The sequence below is a fragment of the Camelus ferus genome, chromosome 21 (assembly GCF_009834535.1).
Source record: "Camelus ferus isolate YT-003-E chromosome 21, BCGSAC_Cfer_1.0, whole genome shotgun sequence".
In the NCBI taxonomy this organism is placed as follows: Eukaryota; Metazoa; Chordata; class Mammalia; order Artiodactyla; family Camelidae; genus Camelus; species Camelus ferus.
In genome coordinates, this window is record NC_045716.1 from 19,748,213 (window position 1) to 19,770,504 (window position 22,292).

The 22,292-nt window shown below is 36.2% G+C and overlaps 2 protein-coding genes across 2 annotated transcripts; both read right to left on the reverse strand.

Annotated features, from left to right (window-relative positions):
- Positions 1 to 3,418: 3,418 nt before the first annotated feature.
- On the reverse strand, positions 3,419 to 4,509 carry LOC102506790 (olfactory receptor 10R2). Its single transcript, XM_032464763.1, has one exon. It carries the CDS (start codon positions 4,358 to 4,360, stop codon positions 3,419 to 3,421), a length of 942 nt encoding a protein of 313 aa, XP_032320654.1. The 5' UTR covers positions 4,361 to 4,509.
- An 8,207-nt stretch (positions 4,510 to 12,716) lies between these two features.
- On the reverse strand, positions 12,717 to 13,658 carry LOC102522362 (olfactory receptor 10K1). Its single transcript, XM_032464739.1, has one exon. The coding sequence runs from the start codon at positions 13,656 to 13,658 to the stop codon at positions 12,717 to 12,719; it is 942 nt and encodes a 313-aa protein (XP_032320630.1).
- Between the last annotated feature and the right edge of the window lie 8,634 nt (positions 13,659 to 22,292).

Consider the following 22,292-nt stretch of genomic DNA (forward strand, 5'->3'; position numbering starts at 1 on the left):
TCTGCTCCTAAGACCTGTAAATTGAGAAATAACTAAATGTGCATCTTCATGTGCCTGGATAAACAGAGTGTAGTGCATTTATACAATGAAACAAAAAGAGCGAACTACACACACAACACAGATAAATTTCAAAAAATACACCCAGTGAAAGAAACCAAAAAGCACAAAAAACACATGGTACGTGATTCTATTGGCAAGAAATTCTAATACTGTCAAACAAAGTTTCAGTGACAGAAAGCAGTCAGTGGTTTCCTAGGACTGATAGTGCTACAGTGGGGGGACATGAGGGAAAGTTTGGAGGTGACAGATGTGTTATATCTTGACCGTGGTAGTGGTTACACAGGTATTCGTATTTGTCAAAACACGTCAAACTGTATACTTTAAATGGGTGTCTCATTGCATTTAAATTATGCTGCCTTGTATTTGGTTAAGAGATGAAACAGAAACAAATGAAACTCACAGCACACATAAAAGTTAAGGCTATAAGGCTCTGGAAGTGAATATATATAAGGGAATAGTCCCTTAATCTTGGTTACGAAAATGTTTCTTACACAAAACACAAGAAGCATTATAGATAAAAGAAGCACTAAAGATAAAAAAAAAAAGAGAAGTAAATATATATATTTGTAGAAGTTCACTATAAAATATATTTTAAAAATTATTTTTTATTCATCTGTAAAAAAGGATATCTTGCCTTTTGTAACAGCATGAATAAATCCTGAGGGTATTATACTAAGTGAAATATGTCAGACAGAGAAACACAATAACTATAGAATTTCACTGACAGGTAGAATCTAAAACTCATAGACATACAGAGTAGAATAGCGGTTGCCAGAGGCTGGGGTTGGGAGAAATGGAGAGATATTGATCACAAGATACAAACTTTCATTTATAAGACAAATAGGTTCTGGGGATCTAATATACAGCATGGTGACAATATTAACAATACTCTACTATATACTTCAAAGTTGGTAAGAGAGTAAATCTTAAATGTTCTCACTACAAGAAAGATAATTATGTGATCTAATGGTGGTGTTAACTAGCCTTATTGTGGTAATCATTTTGCAATATTTACATGTATTAGCTATCAAGTTGTACACCTTAACCTACCACAATGCTGTTTGTCAATATATCTCAAAAAAGCTGGAAAAAGGAAATCAATGCTGTGTTGTCCTGAGGTAGGGAGTCAATCAGAAAATAGAAAGATAAGTTTTGAGGTGACAGAAATAATTGTATTTTTTTTAATCATGTGGAGGTTAAATGAATGAATCTTTGTAAAAAATTCACAAGTAACTTACACTTAAAATACTTGAATTTTATTTATGTAAATTATTCCTAATTTAATAAGGAAAAAGTAAATTCAAAAGAGAAATTATGACACCCAAGGCCACATTTAAAAAAAATTGATTCAACAAAATATACTTAAGGAACCCAAATTATAATATTAAAAATTGTGAAAGAGAAAGCCGAGAAAAAGAACAACCTTTTCTGGTAGTCCTGCTATCAGGCGAACAACAAAAAATAACTTCCAATAGTAACAGCTTAAAAATCAATTGGCCAGTCTGAGAACATCAGCCAAACCAGGAAAAATTTACAGGCTCCAATTAAGAGTCGAATACTTTCTGATGACAACACAAGAGGGTGCCCTACAGCCACAAAACTGGGAATATTATACTAGACCCCCCGCCCCTTCTAAGAGTACAAGAAAATCAGTCTCACATAAACATGAACCCAGAAAAAGAGCATGCTCAGATCCCATAGAAATTTACTATAGAAAAAAATAAAAAGAAACAGAACATCTCTATAGGAAAAAAACTTGTGCCTGTGTAGTGGAAACCAAAATGCTCCACACAAGTTCTCCTTCAAATAAAGGACTTGCTGCCCCGGGTGATGGTAGTGTTGTGCGTAGGTAGGCTTCTCAATTATATCTCAATAAAATTGGAAAAAACAGGCAAAAAGGAATTGAATACACATATTAAGCAACTGTTATAGAGTTTCATATTACTGAAACAGCTGATTAGAAAACATATTTTGGAACAGAGAATTGGCCAGCCAGGTTTTTCACTTCATTTTTCTAATAATTCATTTTTATTTTATTTTGCTGAAATATTGTCTTGTGATAAGATGGAAAAAGAAAATTAATTGGCCCTTCACTGCAGATGTTTTAAGAAGCGCTGATCGAGAAGCTGTGTCCCTTATTAAAACCTTAAGCCAATCTTACTCTTTTCAGCATCACCTGAGAGACTCAGTTGTGAGGAGAAAGTTCAAACACAGTTTTGTGCTGTGAATTGGTTGCTTGTATAATTTTTTAACACCCCCTGTGTGCTGTCCTTTACTGTGAGCCTTCTTGATGGGTCCTTTTATGCTTTTTATACTCCTGTTATCATTTTGGTGGGTTTAAGGGTAGAATATATATGCTGAATCCCAAAAGGTTTATTTAGAATTAAAAAAAAAAAAAACAGACTTCATAACAAAATTAATAAGTCAGTTTTGCTAGGAATTTAATAAAAAGCTCATTTGTATATGCAGTTAAGTATTTGGATTCAACACCATTAAACCATGACAGTTCACATATCCTCAAAACAAATAATACTACGCATATTGAAAATTAATTTAATGAAAATACTTCATCAAGAATAATTTGGGAGAAATAAATAATAAAAATCCAATAAATTCTAAAAATAGAACTTATATGTCACATTTTTCTCATTAACACAGCACACAAAACTATAAATAACAAGTTATTTAAATAGCAGCAAGAAAATATTTATAAGAAATAAATACTCCATTTCTAAAAAAAAAATTGAGTAATAAATGACAATTGCAAACCTATCAGGAAGGAAAAAAACAACCGAACAAAATAATTGAGATGTCCAATGCTATGCTTATACAGAAATGTAGTAACTTAAATGCCTTAATTATTTAACTAATAAGAAGGAAAATAATCTAAAAAGACTTAATCTGAAAACTGAGAAATGGGAGCCAATAATAGAGATATGTGTAGTAATTTTAAAATGCGAAGGCTGGACATAACCTTAAACAAAGAGGACCATCAGAGATTTGGGGTTAACAAGCCAAACATAGAGCAAGAGATAATGGTTGTTGAGACCCTTTTGAGAACTATGTCTGGAGGAAGAGGAGAAGCAGGAGAGTTTTTTAATAACAGATGTTTGCTATTGCCCTTAATCTTTGCAAAAAACTTGAGATATATATATATATGTATATATATATACACACACACATACATATATATACATGTACACATACATTACTATGTCTGCTTTACATAAGAGATCATTACAGCCCCACAAACAACTCATCCAAGGCCACACAGTTATACAGAATAGACTAGAAGCTTTTATGACAGTTAGAGACACATTTCACCCAAATGTGTGTGAACTCTTGAAAAATGTTTTAATTATAAAGACTTAACAGAAAAACCAGTCTTCCTAATCATTTTCCGAATGGCCAGCTGTACATCTCTGTTCCTGAGGCTGTATACCATGGGGTTCAACAGTGGGGTGATGATGGTGTAAGTCACTGTCACCAGCCTGTCTGTGCCTGTTGTATACTGGGCTGAGGGTCGCAGGTAGACAGAGGACGCACAGCCGTAGTGAACAATGACCACGATGAGATGAGAGGCACAGGTGGAGAATGCTTTCCGCTTGCCTTCAGCTGATGAGATCTTCAGGACAGTGGAGACAATAAATCCATAAGAGATGCAGATGAAGATCAAAGGCACAACAAGCACCAAGACCCCACCAATGAAGATGATCAGTTCATTGATGTAGGTGTCAGCACAGGCGAGACGGATGACTGCTGAAATATCACAAAAGTAATTGTTGACCTTGTTGGAGCCACAGAAAGGGAGGCTAAAGACCAGAATTGTTCCCAACAGAGATATTAGGAAACCACCAAGAATACAAGTCACTGCCAGTTGCCCACATACCCTCCAGCTCATGAGAATGGCGTAGTGCAAAGGCTGACAGATGGCAGCATAGCGATCATAGCCCATCACTCCCAGAAGCAGGCAATTGGTGACAGCAAAGCCAAGGAAGAAGTACATCTGGAAGACACAACTCATGAAGGAGAGTGTCCTGAGTACAGAGAGCAGATTGATAAGCATCTTGGGCAGGATAACAATTGTGTAGAAGGTCTCAGAGGTGGAAAGGACACCTAGAAAGAAGTACATGGGTGTGTGGAGGCCGTGATCCAAGCAGATGACTGAGATAATAGTGAGGTTTCCACTCAGGATGATCAAATAGAGGCAGAGAAAGACCACAAAGAGGACACGCTGCAATTCCCCAAGGCTGGAGAAACCCAGCAGGAGGAACTCGGTAACGCAGGAGGAATTGGCCATGGAGCGTTGATCCCACACAGTCAAGTCAATGTGACCGGGTCCAGAGAACTTTGAAAGTGAGAAATCAGGGTGACTTACCCTTTATAAAGTAACTAGCACAAGTCTGGTTTGAGAGAGAAGCCACAGGCATGGGAGAGAGAAAAAAGGATTGGAAACCAAGCAAAAATTATCCTAAATCAGTATGCACCCACAGTGCTAATTTTCTGTCATTGATTTTAGTAGTGCATTTGGTGACAAGTGTTCATGTCAAATGTACAGATATTTATTCAAAGAAAGTCAATTCTTCAGGCCTCCTTCATGTAGCCTTTTATAGTCTCTGCTTAAATTTTAGTAATCTAATCCTCAAAAAAAACTTTATCTACATTAATTATTATTTTAAGTGGTCATCATTTTATCCACATTACTGACACATGTATTCCATCAGTGATACCACCGATGTCTGAAGATCTACTTCCCTCCTATTTTTAATACTTTCTTCATCTAGGTCAGAACCATTGATTTGTCTTCATAGTGCTTGTCCTTGAAGAACAAAGTTCCCTTAATTTTATGAGGGCTGTGTGTCAATCATACCTCAATCAAACTGAGAGAAGAAAAGTGCTGCTCTCTCATTTTCTTTTCTGATTATCGGGTGGTTTTCACCATTATCTCCCTAACTAAACCTTTTAATTTTAATAGCACGTGATTGTTGGTGTTAAAGTCCTTTGCAAATAACAGAATTTTTATCATTGTTTAATCTTTTGCTTAGCAAAGGGTTAGTGAATTTTTTAAATGGGACTAGAATCAAAAGCTTTGGCTCCTCTTTTGTGTCTCTGAATTGCCTTATCTCTAAACTTTATAAATAAGAAATACACACTGTGTTTTTGACCGGAACAAAAACTCCTCTAGTATTCTTCCTTAGATATCATGTCTACCATTCCAACTTTCTGGTCTCCTTTTTTTGAGTATTTTCTCTTATTAGGATCATTCTCAGGACAGTGACTAGTTATCCAAAGAAAGGTGGAGTTTCTGAAAGGAAAAAAAGGTCGCATTACTCAATGGCTATTCCATGATTCTCTCCTGCCAACCCCTACAATATGTCACTTACTTTTACAAACTCATCCTTGGAACCTATGTGGGAGCTAAAGTTTGAAAATAAATTTACAATGGAAAACACTGACTCTATTTAACAGAGTCTAGGTGCCGCATAAAATATTTGGCAAATAGGAGATAGTGTCCTGAATTTGGAGAGGTGGTTATTACATATTCAAAGAAAGCTTTGGAGGAATGAAAAGAAAGAAAAAGGAAAAGGAAATATAGGGTAATTAAATTGTCTTCTTAACAAGTGGAAAGAGTAAACTGATTTTTCATTATTTTGCTCAGTAACTTTATCACCTGTAGTGTTAAAGACAATTTCTTAAGTTGGTTAAAAGGGCAACTAATTCTACCCCCATCTACATTTACAACCTTATGCTCTAAATTTTAATCACACAGGACTTGCACTAAAATACACACAGTTTTCTATATATGCCTTTGTATTTCAAGGCTTCACGCTGAGAGAGAGAGAGATCTCAGCCTCAAATACATGTTAACTTTCATCTCTGGCCCACTCATTCTTCACAATTTTAAAAGTCACTAGTTTTTGAACTTTCTGTAATGTGTCTAGGGAGAATTTTTTGTTTCTAATATATTTAAAGCTTGACTTATTTAAAGCTTGTTTCATGTGTCTTTATGAAAATACTCAACATATTATATCCAAATTATTTTCTCCTGGCTGTCTTTTCAATAGACTCGACATCCTCAGAGATAAAGACCACAACTTACTCTCTGTGTAACCTCAAAACACAGCTCAATACTTAAGTCAATAGAATATATGGGATATAAGTGCTCCCTGAATAAATAAATTAAATAGCCCATTATTAATTAATAATCATTTCAGTTAGTTCACTTTATAGCAATTTGGCCCCCTTTGCACCACCATGTGCCTCCTAAGTAAAAATGCTTGAACATGTATTTCCTGTAGTTTTTGTTCTTTCTTTCTAATACTGTATATCCTCCAATGAAAAAAATCAAAACTTATCCCGCAGCCATACCTTCTTCATGATGTTGGTTCTATCTTTATCCTTACACTTTTTTCCACCATCCAACTGTCCTTTCTATCATTTGATCACATATTTTCCACTCCTAATGAGTAGGGGAAAAGAGATCACTGGCAACAATTTTTAAATTTGACATTCAAATAAATGACTGGATTGTCACTGCTCTTCTCAATAAGGAAATAAAAGTTCCTAAATAAAAATTAAAATTTCATATTCTGTCAAATTATTTAAGAGTCCAGTGACATGCAGGTATCTTCATTCTCAGACATCGATGAAGGTTTCTAGGTGAAAATTGCCAAAATTATCTTCCCTGTCATAATGCCCCAGGGTTTTTCTTCCACAAACTGTGGGCCAGTGTAAGAAAACTATCTACATTGCTCCACACAAAAATATCACCTGTGCCTTTATCCTTGGGGCAGTTCCTCAGTGAGCATGACAGTGGTCTTTCCTTCTTACATTAGCGATGGCCTCAATGCATTGGTTGTTACTGAGATTCCTGTCTCCACAGGGAGTTAATTACCACATGGCGCCCAATGCGTGTCCATAATTTCGCCAATTAGTAAGTAGGACTGTAGTAATACACCATGAGAATTCGTTGGTCAAAGAGAAGGCCCTTTCTAATGCACTGTGGACGTTAGTTGGTTTCCTCTTAGAAATTCTCTGGGGATTTATTAGAGCTGTAGAGGTTTTCTTGGTCCTATTTGTTAAAACAGACATAATGGAACAACTTCCTTTGAGTATCCCTTACCTAATGACTAAAATTTTATTTTCAGTTGGGAAGAAACGATCCATTTCACATTCTCATTTCTGAAAGCTAGAAGAGGGTGAAGTATTAGAACGCCAGAGGCAGCATAAATCTTTCAGACACATGGGAAACTCATTTGCTCCTGGAATGTAACGTGAGCATGGCTGATATTTGCTCAATAAAGAAAAAGAAAATGTGGGTTGTGGAGTAAGATGTAATAGTGTCCTGTTTCAGGTTTTAGCTGAGACTGCTCCCTTATTACAACTACCTCCTAATTTCGCTTTGCATATTTATTCCTTCTGCCAGTGAGTCCAGACACTTTGGGCTGGAAAAGGAGAAATACTAGACACTCATGGATGTCTCTCTTAGGGGCTCATGTGACCTGCTCTTGTATAAGTTACATTAGAGATGCTGTAGGGATGGAACAGGAGGAGAAAATTCTAAGGTATTAAGTAAGAATTTGATGACCAGGACTCAGTGGCTTCTCTCTCATTTAGTTATGTCACAGATCGGGACCATGGCTAGCTCTCCAGGAAGTATTTCAGTGAGAAAATTCATCCACAGGCAATAACTTTCCCCTGAATCAGGGTAGGCTAGATGACTACTTGTACCAAGAGATTATAGCGAAAGTAATGTTATACTGGTTTATAAACCCTGGTCTCTAAAGTCTGTCAGCTTCTACTTCCCAACACTTGGAACATCAACTTTTGTACCCTAGACACCATATTTTTTTTTAATTAAGGTATATTTGATTTACAATATTATATTAGTTTCAGGTTACAACATAGTGATTCAATATTATCATGAATTATACTTTATTTACAGTTATTATAAAATATTGGCTGTATTCCCTGTATTGTACAATATATAATTGTAGCTTATTTATTTTATACATGATAGGTTGTACTTGTTAATCTTCTGTCCTCATGGTGCCCACCGTCTTTTCCCTCTCCCCACTTGTTACCACGTTTGCTCTCTGTATCTATGAGTCCATTTTTGTTTTGTTATATTCATTTGTTTGTTTTATTTTTTTAGATTCCACATGTAAGGATAACATAAAGTATTTATCTCGGTGTGACTTATTACACTAAGCACACTACCCTCCAAATCCATTCGTGTTGTTGCAAATGGCAAAATTTCATTCTTTTTATGGCTGAGTAATATTCCATTATATATATGTACATGTATACATAGATATATACACACATACATATATATCACATCTTCTTTATCCAATCATCTGTTGATACACTTGGGATGTGTGTATCTTTTTGAATCAGCATTTTCGTTTTCTTCAGATATATGCTCTGGAATGGAACTGTTGGATCATATGGTAGCTCTATTTCTAGTTTTTTGAAGAAATTCCATACTGTTTTCCAAGTGGCTGTACCAATTTATATTCCTATCAACAGTATACTAGGGTTTCCTTTTCTCCACATGCTGCAACATTTCTTATTTGTAGACTTTTTGATGATAGCCATTTGAACAAGCATGAGGTGATAGCTCACTGTAGTTTGATTTGGATTTCTCTGATGATTAGTGATGTTGAATATGTTTTAATGTGCCTGTTGATCATCTGTATGTCTTTGGAAAAATGTCTGTTCAGGCCTTCTGCCCATTTGTTAATCATTTTTTTTTTTTAGTGTTGAGTTGTTTGAGCTTTTTATGTTTTAGATATGAACCCCTTATCAGCCATATCATTTGCATGTATTTTCTCCCATTCAGTAGGTTATATTTTCATGATATCATGATCTCCTTTGCTGTTCAAAAGCTTTTAAGTTTAATTACGTCCTTTTTGTTTATTTTGGCTTTTGTTTTCTTTGTCTTCGAAGACAGACCCAAAAAATAATGCTGCAATTTCTTTCAAAGAATGTTCTGCCTATGTTTTCTTCTAGGACTTTTATGGTTTCTGGTCTTACATTTAGGTCTTTAATGGATTTTGAGTTTATTTTTGTATATGATGTGATAGCATGTTCTAATTTCATTCTGTTACATGTAGCTGTCCACTTTTCCCAGCACCACTAATTTAAATGACTGTCTTTACTCCATTGTATATTCTTGTCTCTTCTGTCATAGATTAATTGACTATAGGTGTGTGGGTTTATTTCTGGGATTGCTATTCTGTCCCATTGATCTAGGTGTCTGCTTTTATGCCAGTATCATACTGTTTTGATTACTATAACTTTGTAGTATAACTTTATAACATAGGAATGATGTACATCGACTAAATAAAAATTTATTTCAGCTAATTTAAAATATACTGCAAATTAAAATTAACCTGAGATCATCAAATTAGCTGTGGTAATATGGACTATATGACCAGCAACAAAAATGCTTGGAAATAGGATTATAAATTGGTTGTAAGTTTATCCAAAAAAATTCAGCAAAATATGTGTTTGGCTCAGTTTTGGGGAGTTAGCTGAGAGTTAGTCTAAAACCTAATAGTATCTCAGCCATTGTTGAACATCATTCCAAGTGATGGAATAGTGCATGTGGATTATAATTGTGCTTTTTTTCATGGCCCTTGCAATGCTGCAAGTTCATTGCTTTTGTGGGTATTGCAATATTCTCCATAAATTCTGACTGTGCAGAACTATGATGGTAGACATGGACTATTGTATGATACCCTAGGATATCCTGGAAATAATTTCATTAAATATATGTATAATATTGGGGGAAAAAAAGGTAATTCAGCAAAATGTATCAAAACTGTTAAATATATTCATCCAATTTGTACTTCTAATTTCATTTTTTTAAAAAAATCTCTCCTATAACAGATTTATGTATAAAGATGTATTTATAATAAGGAACACTCAGAAGTCACAATACAAACTTTTATTAGGTTCTGTACTAGGTTTAAGAAAGACAGTATCATGCCGTAGATGAGAGCATGGAATCTGGAGGCAGGCAACTTGAATTTGGGTCCCAGTTCTCCCATTTAGTGATTATGTGGCCTTGGACAACTTACTTAACCATAAACCATGTTATGGTTTCCCCATCTGGAAAACAGGCTGCTGTGAGGATTAACATATTAGCATGTGTGAAGGACCTACAACAGCACCTGCCACATAGGAGGTGCTCTATTATTGGTATTATTTCCTTTAATATTATTTTTCTTGCTGGGCTCTTTCCTCTCCACTCAAAGCAACCACTTTAAAACAGTGATTTTGAAACTTTATGCTTATCTCATCATGAAGGTTATAGAATCAAGTTAGTTGTCAACACCAGTAGTTTTAAAATCCAGATGGAGTAGATGGAGAAACAGAGAAAACATTGATAAAAATACACAAATTATGAATAAAACGTATTTAAAGTGAACCTCGTTTCCGTTTGTGTGTGTGCATGTGCACGTGCGTGTTAGGTGGCAATTAAAACATTTCTTACTCTGTCTTGTAGGAAGAGGTATGAACATACAATACACAACCTGACAGCTTTGTTGAAAAATTAACTTTCTTTACCTCTTCAGGACCCCTGATTCCCATTATCTGGTGTCTTTGACCTGACTGATTCTTCTCAGGAATCAAAACTATGGAATCTGAAGGGAATCAGTGTTTGTGAAAAGGTAAGAAATATCCACGACACTGTTTTCAATACTGCTTGCCCTTTCTCTCTCGTGGTAGGGTCAGAAGGGGGAGATTCAAAGAGACAAACCCATTCAATATTTGACTGGTTCAATGTGTGGCGTAGGAAAGGGGAAAAAAGGTCACTGTCAGGTGCATGGTCACCTGAGTGGACAGAATTGACTTTCACCAAGACAGGTCAGGACACGAAGGCGACTGAGGGAGCTTGGCAGCAGAAAATGGAAAAACAGACAAAGCTATTCATAACACAAGCATTCCTTTCATTCCAGGCACTATACAGAGAGTAGGGTCGACAAGATGTATTTAATATAAAGCCTATGCCATTGGGAAATTCAAAATCACTGTAGGGAGACAAAAAAAAAAACTATTAGCCTGGCCTTCTTTGCTTGTCTGTATCTTTTTCAGCTCTTTCTTGCTTCAGGACTGTTGTACATGTTGCTTTTTCTGTCTAAAAGGATCTCTGCAAATAATCCCCTTTACCTAGTGACTCCCATTTACTCTTCAAGTTACAGGTTACACCTCGGTTCCCCTGGGAAGCCATCTCCACACCATCCAATCTAAATTAGACTTCTTTTTGTATTCTCTTGCTGAGCTCCTGCATATAGTTCACTTCAGAGAATAGAATTTAACTTGCAGTAAATTATTTTTTCCTGAGTTTGTCTCTTTACTGAGACTCTGTCAAACTGGACGATAAATTTATGAGGGCGGAGACCATGAACATTTTTTGCTTCATCAATTTCCAGGAGCTAAAATAGTATCTTGTACATATTAAGCAATGAATAAACATCTGTTGAAATAATGAAAGATATAATAAAAATAAATCCTGGATGTTGTGAGAACACAAAGGAGGCAGAGGTTAATACCACTGGCAGGTTATGCCATGAACAGAGGGAAGGCTTTAGAGAGAAAGTGAGAGTGTGGCTGAAGTTATCTTGAAATATGAGCTGAAATAAGAAAATTAAACAAAGAGGAGTTATTACAAAGAGAGGAAGCAGCACATGAGAAAACAGGGCAGAATACAGAATCATGTCACTTTGAGGACCGGCCTATACTAGATTAGCTTCAGAGTGCACAACTAGGTGCAGATGAGAAATGGATGACAGTAATGTTAGCAATAACAAGGCCAGAGCGGTCGGCAGGAACTAGATGATACATTCTTGCTAACAGAGAGTTCCTGGCTTCATTGTCTATGGCAAGCAGAGTCACTGAAAGACTTTTCCATGAGTTTTCTGGCCATTAGGGAACTCTTGTTCTTTACCCTGTTAACAGTAACTCGACCCCTTTGCTTAGATTACTTGAGATACTTTAGCAATTATTCCGTGATAGTAGCTGCTTTGAAGACAATAAATGGTATGATATTCAGGGACTGAATCTGAGGGCTAAAATAAGATGCTACATACATATAGGAAGAAGATTCCATAATAAAGTTCCATTCTCAAAGAACAGAAGAACAAAATAACTCAGGTAAAGGCAAAGCATTCAACATGTAGATTGAGGTGTGGTTAGGAAATCAGGGACCAAACATGGGCACTGTGTTTCTTATAAAACGGAGGGGACCAAGGTTGCCTGTTGTCTTCAGGAGAGCGGGAAGCGATAGCAGGAGATGTGGGACTGGGTAGTCAGATTTTCTTCTGTTCTTTTGACCTACACAGCTTGGACGCATCTTTGCTCTCATCAAAGACATATTTGATCTTGAATGATAAATTTTAGAGCAGTGAAATATGATGAAATTTATTCAAGAAATGACTAATCTTTTTACACATCTGCATAGCATTTTTAGAGTATCACTGAGGGTAGAAAGTCAGAATGTCTTAACTTCTTTGAGCTTCATTCTCCTCATATGTAAAATATCTTTACGGTGTATTCTACATTTAAATAAGAAAATGTGTGAAAGCACACATGCTCCCTGGCACATAACAGGCATACAGTTAACTGAATAGTTAAAAATTGGCTCTTTAATTAACAGGATGTGAAGTCTGGATGATTGCTCTTCGAAGGGCTGATTTGAATTCCTTATTTCTTAGACTGTAAATCATCGGATTGAACAGAGGAGTGAGGATGGTGTAGGACACTGATATTAGAGTGTCTTGACTTGAAGAGTAATTAGATTTGGGCCTTAAGTAAATGAAAGAGGCACAACCATAATGAACAGTTACCACAATGAGATGGGAGGCACAGGTAGAGAAGGCTTTGTATCTTCCAACGGTAGAAGGAATTTTTAGAACGGCAGAGATGATGCGGACATAGGAGACCATGATAAGTAACAGTGGAATAACCAAGACAAACACACCGAGCATGAATATGACCAACTGACTGAGGCGAGAACGATGAGATGCCAGCTTGAGGACAGGAGAGATGTCACAGAAGAAGTGATGGAGCTGGTTGGAGGAGTGGAAGGGCAGGCGAAATACCAGCGAGGTGGTGACCAACGAGACAGTGAAGCCACAGAAACAGGCAGCAGCCACTAGTCCCACACACACCCCATGCCCCATGAGCACCATGTAGCGCAGAGGGTTACAGATGGCCACGTAGCGATCATAACCCATGGCTGCCAGCAGGAAGGAGTGAGAGCAGATAAGGAAGAAGAAGGAAAACATCTGGATGGCACAGCCCAGGAAGGAGATGGTCTTCTTCTGGGCCAGCAGGTCCACCAGCATCTTGGGTACAATGACGAAGGTGTAGCAAGTCTCAGAGCAGGAGAGTACAGCAAGGAAGAAGTACATGGGGGTGTGCAGGGCTCTGTCCAGCACAATGGTGGAAATGATGACGGCGTTGGTGCCCAGAGTGAACAGGTAGACGAGCAGGAAGACAACAAAGAGCAGCCGCTGCAGCCCGGCTAGAGAGGAGAAGCCGAGGAAGACAAACTCTCTCACCAGCGTCTCATTGACCCACTCCATGGTCACTGCTGCACAGGAGAGCCAGAGCCAGAGCCAGAGGCCTGGCTCCAGGGAGGGAGAAATGCACGGGAAACTCAGCAGCAAAGTCTGCAGCTGGCAGGCATTTCTAAACGTTTGGTGGAACTCATTCATTCCCTCCAAGAAACATCTGCTGAAATAAGAATTAAGGCTAAACACAGAGTAGGATAACTGGCGACCAGTTAGGAGGCTTTGTCTGAGCCTCAGAAAATGTTCTCTCTCTAGCAGAGGATTAAGCAATTGTCTATTCAGTTTCCCTTGTATCTTACTTATGAATTATCTAATGAATTGTGTTTTTCTTGCTCACTAGAAGCCCAAGGCAACTAGCTCTCCAAAACTGAGAATAATGGTTAACTTCAGCTATCTGAACTTGATCAGAGCGTGGAATAAAAGAATGAGTAGTGCTCAGACACAGCATGTGAACTTCAGATTATCAACCAGAAAACGAGAAGGGAGAGGAAGAATTAGATAAACTCTAAGCAAAAGTGTAAGAGGATTTGTGTTTATTGATGACTTATTATATGCTAAAATACGTGGTAAAAATATTATATATCTTCTGTCAACGATTCATTACAAAAATTTTACATCGATACCCAAAACAATAAGGAAAAAACCACCCTTTAGTGCTGAAACCAGTTTGAAACATTACTCAAGTTCTGCAAACTAGAATAGTGAGCCAAGGATGGAACAGAAGATAGCATTACTTAAAAGAAAACGTTCTCCTTCTTTTAGGAAGAGAAGAGTCATCAGAGTATTAGAAAGAGTCTCATTAACATGCATGTTGCAACCCTTCTCACTTTTCCCATTCTGAAACACCTCAAAGAATCTCAGAGAAACAGAGTTTTGCAAAAATGTCCAAGAGCTTGTCTCAGAGAGTGACAGAGAATGTGACAACTGGGCAGTTTTCCCCTGACACAAATCATAGGCTTTATATCTTTTACAACTTGTTCTTCTAATAAGGTTCCTTTTGAATATGAATATTCTTCTGCTAAACACAGTTTGCAAACTACTAGAAAAAAAAACTATTTCTAAAGTCATTTTTAGACCTTATATCACATGCTTTTTTTCATGGGTGTATTTCCCAACTGCCTAAGCCTAAGAAGTAAAGTCTGTGTTCCCTGGATGCAAAATCATTTAGTAGTTATAGGCTGTATCCAGTCTTCATTTATATACTTTCCAGTATATTTAAATACTTTTACATTATTTTGTGTTGAGGAATTATCTGCATCTGCTACCAGAATTTCTTGGTTTTGCATTAGAAAAAATCTTGGGAAAATGATAAGAAAAAAGAAACTGATCATAAATTCAGATTTCCCCTAGTGTTTTGAAACAGACGGAAATCTCTTTGTCTAGGTGGAGGTGTTATATAGGGAACCTGTCTCATTGGTTTGCCTTTTCTTCATATAATTAGTATATTCATACATATGTATATAATGGGGATATACATGACATATCCATTCTTTGCATTTATAGTAGCAAACTTTGGTTTCCTAGACTCTAAGTTAAATGATTGAAAATTTCTGAAACTCACTTTATCTATCCTTAGAATTTGGAGATAATAATTTTCATTCTTTCTTCATTACTAGAAATTGGTCCTAAACTTAGTAGGTGTAATTATTTGAAGTTAATATTAAGATACTCACACATGCTGGTTTTATAGTCCTTTAAAACAAATAATAGAAATTTTTCATTCTGTAGCCAGAGATATTTCTACGACATATAAATGCAAAGAATGGATATGTCATTTATATCCCCATTATATACATATGCATGAATATACGAATTATATGAAGAAAAGGCAAACCAGTGAGACAGTTTCCCTATGTAACACCTCCACCTAGACAAAGAGATTTCCGTCTATTTCAGAACACTGGGGGAAATCTGAATTTATGATCAGTTTCTTTTTTCTTATCATTTTCCCAAGATTTTTTTGTGTCTCTTTTCAACTCACTCACCTATAATCCCTACCATACTCTCACTCCACTGAGCAGGAATTATAGACCACAGAAGCTAGAGTTATCTGATTATGAAGGAGTGCCTGTATCTAGCCAATACCAAAAAAAAAAAAAAAAAAAGGTAGCTTGGATTATTTTTCATTAAGACCCATGAGGATAGCTGACTTCAGGTAACTGGATTTTCTACATGCTATTAATATAACCCTACAGTCTAAATGAGGTGTGGCTGATATATTTGCCCTTTTCATGGTGTATGGAGACCCAGTGGCACAGTTCATCTGAGAAAGCAGCCCCCATTGGCCAAGAACACATCCAAGACCACCACAGGGCATCATATCAGTACTATGGACAGAAAGATATAACAGCAAAAGAATAAAAAGATCTTCCAGCCAAATACCCACAAGCCTTGAAACTAAGAGAAAAGATCCCTCCATTTGGAGTGAGAAGATCTGTATTTTAGGTCTAGCTTTGTGTGACTTTGGCCAAGGTACTTAACTTGGATATTTAGTCTCCTTATTTTAAAATTAGGTGACAGGGTAGTGACTGTAATAAACTGTTAGGATGCACTGGAAGGTACTTAAGCAGAGGCTCCTTGAGTAATATCTTGCAGACGTTTTTGACTTAGGGTAAGAGTTGAGTATTGACCCTCAATAACGTTTCAACTCAAAGAGTCCAAAATTCTCTACTCAGATGATCCCCAAAGTCCCTTTATGATATTCTAGAACCTGGGGATGGAATTCATGTTATAATCCTTGGAGATGACACTTCTATACCTTATTTTTCTAATTCCTTAGATGCTCCAAGGAATTTTATATAATTTAGATTTAAACAGTGACTCAATATTTGAGGGTACTGGTTACTCAAAAAGGAAGCAAACCTATGATTTTTCAAATGCAAAATTTTGAGATATTCAAATACTTCTCTCAGGGAAAACATCAGTCAATTAACTGAGAGAAATTATGTACACAGCCTCAGAAAATAAAGAGAAGGAATTTTTGTATTCTTAGATACACATGAAAATCCTGAATTTGCCATATTAAAATGGAGTTTAAGTATCAGATTTCAATTGTAGCTGAAAACATACATGAGTACACAGTAGAGAGGAAGTGAAGATTTAGTATATGTTTCATTTAATCCATGAAAATCCAAAAAAAAAAAAAAAAAAAAGTAAAGAAAATCTAGCAGGGAGTAAAAATGAACAAGTCTGATCATTAAGAAAACTTCAGAGAACTATATGGACGATGCCCAATCACTTTTAGTACCTGGAGTTAAAAGCAGCCCCTGGTTCTCCTTCTTAATAACCCTGGCACTGGCCAGAAAGCTGTCACTGATCTTCTAAGGAGGTCGAAAGGGAGGTGTCCACAAGCACTACTCCTCACTCAGGTCTCGACCCCACAGAGCCTCAGACTAGATCAATATCCCCACTTCAGTAAGTACCTACATTGCTCTCCTTCTTTCAATTCAGACAGAAGCAGCTATTCAGTATCTGGGATCCCTTTAAATGTAGATTCTAAGCCAAAGGTCAGGGCCTGAAGAAATATCAGCAGAAGAGAGTGAATCTGCCTCGAGATGGAAGCTCTCATCTGCCTCAACAGAAGGAGCCTCCCCTAGCCATCAGGACTTTCAACGTCTCCAGCCAAAGTCATCATCTTTAGAAGTTCTGGTGACCAACATGGGGTGTGGATATTAGAAGCATATACTGTGACTGTTGGACTCCTGAGGCTGTATCTACTGCCCTGGAGACATTGTCCTGCATGGGGTTAATTAGAAGTCAACTTTATTTTGGAAAAATAACATTGCAAGGTTCTCAAAGGTAGCCTTAGTTGAGGAACCTGGGGACTAGAAGCCATAAGCATAATTAGCCCATGTCTTCATTGGAAATTAAGTCCATCTGTTATGGATTCTGCAGGAGAAATCACAATTAAGTCTGCAATGCATCAGACTAAGTGGAAAATGTTTATTGAATTTTAGGTCAGGAAACCAATGTATCTGTCCAGTGATTCTCAACTTTAATGTTTATAAGAATCAAAAGAGGGTTTCATTACAAATTTATCTTCTCAGGTTTTTGCCTATAGAAGTTCTCATTAGGGAATTGGGGTGTTCTGCAAAAACTTAAATTTTTAACAAGTATCTTAAATCTAGTTGAGCTCTATTAATAAATTACTTGTTACCTTACAAATGGTTTTTACTGGAATGACTGTATATAAAGTTGTCAATTTCATCAAAGCTACTCCAAAATCAATATAATTCCAATCCAAACTCTGGCATGAATTGTGAAGGCAACCTGAAATTAAACATTTATAAAGTTTACTTGGAAGAATAAGACACTTTTGAAAAAGGATAAGTGATATAGGGGCTCACTCTTCCCAGTAGTAAGACAGTCTTAGTCATAGAAAGAACGTGCTACTGGAACATAAGGAGTTAAATAAAGAGACAGAAAGGAGAGCGCAGAAAATGATCTGTGTATAGTTGGGAACGTGGTCTTTGACCTCACAAGTCAGTAAGAGCACTGTGAATATTCAGTAAATGATACTGGGAAATCCAGTCTCCTTCAGTGTACCCATCACTCGGAAGGATGTGTCCTGGCAGAACAATGAAAAGACTTACCGAAGGCTCAGTTAGGGCACTACTTGTGGGACAACACATGATGGCTCCCCTGTGTGTCTACTCAAGGCCATGTATACTCTGAACCAGCAAACTAGGCATCGTGCCTATCCTCCAGTAGCAAGAATATGTAGGTCTGGAAGTTGGTGTAAGGGGAGATGGAAATGGCTCCTGCCAATATTACCCCTAATGACTGACTCACATAATTTTGAGCTTTGTAATCTAGATGCGTTACTTTTCAAAGGAGTGTTGCTTCTATCAGAAAATACAAAAAACAGAAATTGAGGCTTGCCCTTCGTCACTTTAGTCCATTTCTATTGTACAAATAATTTATAGGCATAAAGGGACTTTTTACATTAGCTAGGGTAACTGATCCTATTTTTTTTATTGCTACAGAATTGATTTTATTTTTCTGAAAATGTTTTGTTTAATACAAGAATTTAAACTTAAAGTATAGATCTGTAAGTCATAGATAAATAGATCATTTTATGAGTATTGTTTAGAATAAGAAATACAGTTAAATATTTCAATTAATATGTAGATTTTTGAAAAGTACAATTATTCTAAATTTTTTGGTTTTTAGCTCCACAGATTACACACTGTTTCCCATATAGTATATCAACTTTCTTGATGAAAAAGCCAATAGGTATTTTTCTTTTTAAAAATATTTTAATTTATTTAAAATTTTTCATTGAAGTATAGTTGATTTACAATATTGTGTTAGTTACAGGTGTACAGCATAGTGATTCAATATTTTTGCAGACTATACCCCATTGTAGTAAGTTATTACAAGATAATGGGTATAGTTCCCTGTGCTATACAATATATCCTTGTTGTTTATCTATTTTATATATAGTGGTTTGTATCTGTTAGTCCCATATCCTTATTGCCCCTCTACACTTTTCACTCCCTTTAGATAATAACAAGTTTGTCTTCTACATCTGTGGGTCTGTTTCTATTTTGCATGTACATTTATTCGTATGATTTTTTTAGGTTCTACAGATAAGTGATATCATACAGGATTTGTCTTTCTCTGTCTGACTTATTTCAGTAAGTATAATATTCCAGTAGTTTATTCTTTCTGCTGCTATTGTGAATGAGATCATTTTCTTAATTTCCCTTTTGTATAATTCATTGTCTATGTATAGAAACGTGGCTGATTTTTGTGTGCTGATTTTGTATCTTGCAGCTTTACTGAAATTTGTTTTCTAGTTCTAACGGTCTTTCTGATTGAATCATTAGAGTTTTCCATATATGACTATATCATCTGCAAATAGAAATAGTTTTACTTTTTCCTTTCTGATTTGGATATATTTTATTTCTTTTGCTTATCTCATTGTTCTGGCTAGGACCCCTGATACCACATTGAATAGGAGTGATGACAGTGGGTATCCTTCCCACTGCACCCAGTTTTAGAGAGAAAGTTTTCAATTTTCTCCCATTTATCATTATTTAGCTCTAGAGGTTTTATATGTAAACTTTACTGTGTTAAGATAAATTCTCTTATACTCATTTAGTGAGAGTTTTAATCATGATTGGATGTTGAACTTTGTCAAATACTTTTTTCTGCCTCTATTGATTTGATCATGCACTTTATTTTATTTCCCTTCATTAATGTGGCATAGCACATTGATTAATTTGCATGTGCTCAACCATCCTTGTGTCTCAAGATTAAACCTCACTTAATAATCATGTGTAATAAATTTAATGTGCTGTTGTATTTAGTTTCCTAGTATTTTGTTGAGGGTTTTTGCATATATGTTCATCAAGGGTGTTGGACTGTATTTTATCTGGTGTCTTTATCTGGCTTTGGTATCAGGGTGATGTCAGCCTTATATGTTTGAAAGTGTTCCTTCTTGTTCTGTTTTTTGGAAAAACTTCATACAAATTGGTGTTAATTCTTCTTTGCATATTTGGTAGAATTCACCCATAAAACCATTTGGTCATAGGCTTTTCTTTGTAGGTAGATCTTTGATTTCTGGTCAATCTCTCTATCTGTTAATGGTCTGTTTAAGCTTTCTATTTCTCTGTGGTACAGTTTTGGTAGATTATGTTTCTAGAAATTTGTCAATTTCTTCTAAATTATCCAATTTGTAGGTGCACAATTGTTGATAATACTCCCTTATGTCTGTTTTGTAATTCTGACACATACTGTTATGTCTCCTCTTTAATTTTTTATTTTATTTATTTCAGCCTTCTTATTTTCCCTACTTATTTTAGCTAAGGCTTTGTCAATTTTGTTCAGTTTTTTTTTTAAAACAGGTTTTAGTTTTATTGACTTTTACATTGTTTTTCTAGTCTCCATTTGATTGATTTCTTCTCTGAGCTTCATTATTTTATTCCTGTTAACTTTGGTCTAACTCATGTGGGTTAAACAAATGGTTTAATATTTTTGAACCTCAGTTTCTTCCATAAAATGGTAAGATCAGACAAGGAGAGCTCAAAATCACTTCCTGATTTAATGCAATTTATATGAGTCTTCCCTGCAAATCAGAACAAAAACAAAGCATAAAATCAACTTACAAAAATAAAGATAAATTTCTTTAGACATTGTTGATTGGTAACTTACTTATGTCATCACTCCTCATGCCTCCTGCTTTTCTCCTAACCCCTTATCAGTGTGCTTAACTTGTGTTACTCATTTTTTCATACCACTATTATCAGCTTTGTACAAAAACACATTTGTGGTTTTGATGGAGGCATTTCACTTTTGTCAAAGTCTTTTTGTTCTCAATGTAAGGATGTCTAAGTCTGTTTTCCAGTGCCCATTGGAGAGACAGAACCAGAACATAATCACTGAGTCCATCCTTATAGGCTTCTCAAACTTTGGGACATCTGAAGAGCCTTCTCTTCATTATTTTCCTCCTTATCTGCCTGATCTCTCTGATGGCCAGTGTCACCATAAAGATTATCATTTGTCTGGTCTTTGTTTGTTTTTGTCTATATTGACCTTTGCACAGGCCTATATTCTTCTTTCTCTTTGCCCTTTCCTGCTCTGAAACCTATTACACCTCAGTCACGATATAAGAAATGCTGACCAACCTGCTTTCCACAAGTCTGACTATTTCTTTCTTTGGATGTTCTGCAAAACAAATCTCTTTGTGGGTTTGGCTTGTACCAACTGTTTTTAATTGCTGTGATGAGCTATGATCACTATGCTGCCATCTGCAACCCTCTTAACTGCACACACATTGTCAGCCATGCCACCTGCGTGCAGTTGGTTTTAGCCTCAAGCTTCTGTGGTTTCCTGATCTATGTGGTTGTCAACGTCCTGGTGTTTAGTGTACCTGATCTCGTGGAGGCAAAAGTTGTTTAAACAGCATACAAAAGCATTACTCAGAAAGTTGAAGACTGATAAATTATACTTCATTATAATTAAGAACTTTTGTTCATCAAGACTGAAATGCAATTTTCAGAGTCAGACAGGATATTTGAAATGCACATCGCTAATTAAATACTGATTTCCAGAATGTGTTTAAATCTCCTGGAATCAATAAGAAGAGATATCTCTCTTTTCTAATGTACAACACATTGAACAGGACCTTCAAAAAAAGAAGAAATCCAATTGGCTGATTAACTTGTGAAAAGCTGTTCAATCTCATTAGTATCATGGAAGTGCAAATGCAATTACACAGACATACCAGGATGTCTCAAATGAAAATGAGTTACAACGTCATTTCAGGCTGAGGTTTATTTCCCTCACTGCCCAGGAAGAATCTGGAGGATGTAGAAGGAGAACAGCTGAGAACAGCTGAGGAAAGGAGAGCATGTTTGACCCTCACTTATTGTTGCAGATGTGGAGCAACTGAAACTCCCATTCAGTACTGGTGGGAGTATAAACTGGTACAACCACTTTGAAAAATGATTTGGTAGAGTCTAGCATCATTGAAGATAAACATATTTGATATTTACTGTGTAACAGATCACCTCAAAGCGTAGAGAGGTTAAGATTCTTGCTTGTCTTTTTGTGACTGGCTTATTTCACTTAGGAAGAGAATTGTTATTAATAGAGTTTCAGATTTGCAAGATGAAAAAGCTCTGGAGATCTTTTTAAACA

Excerpts from the sequence above, each read along its gene's own strand:
- LOC102522362 (XM_032464739.1), bottom strand. The coding sequence starts at position 13,658 with ATGGAGTGGGTCAATGAGACGCTGGTGAGAGAGTTTGTCTTCCTCGGC.
- LOC102506790 (XM_032464763.1), bottom strand. The coding sequence starts at position 4,360 with ATGGCCAATTCCTCCTGCGTTACCGAGTTCCTCCTGCTGGGTTTCTCC.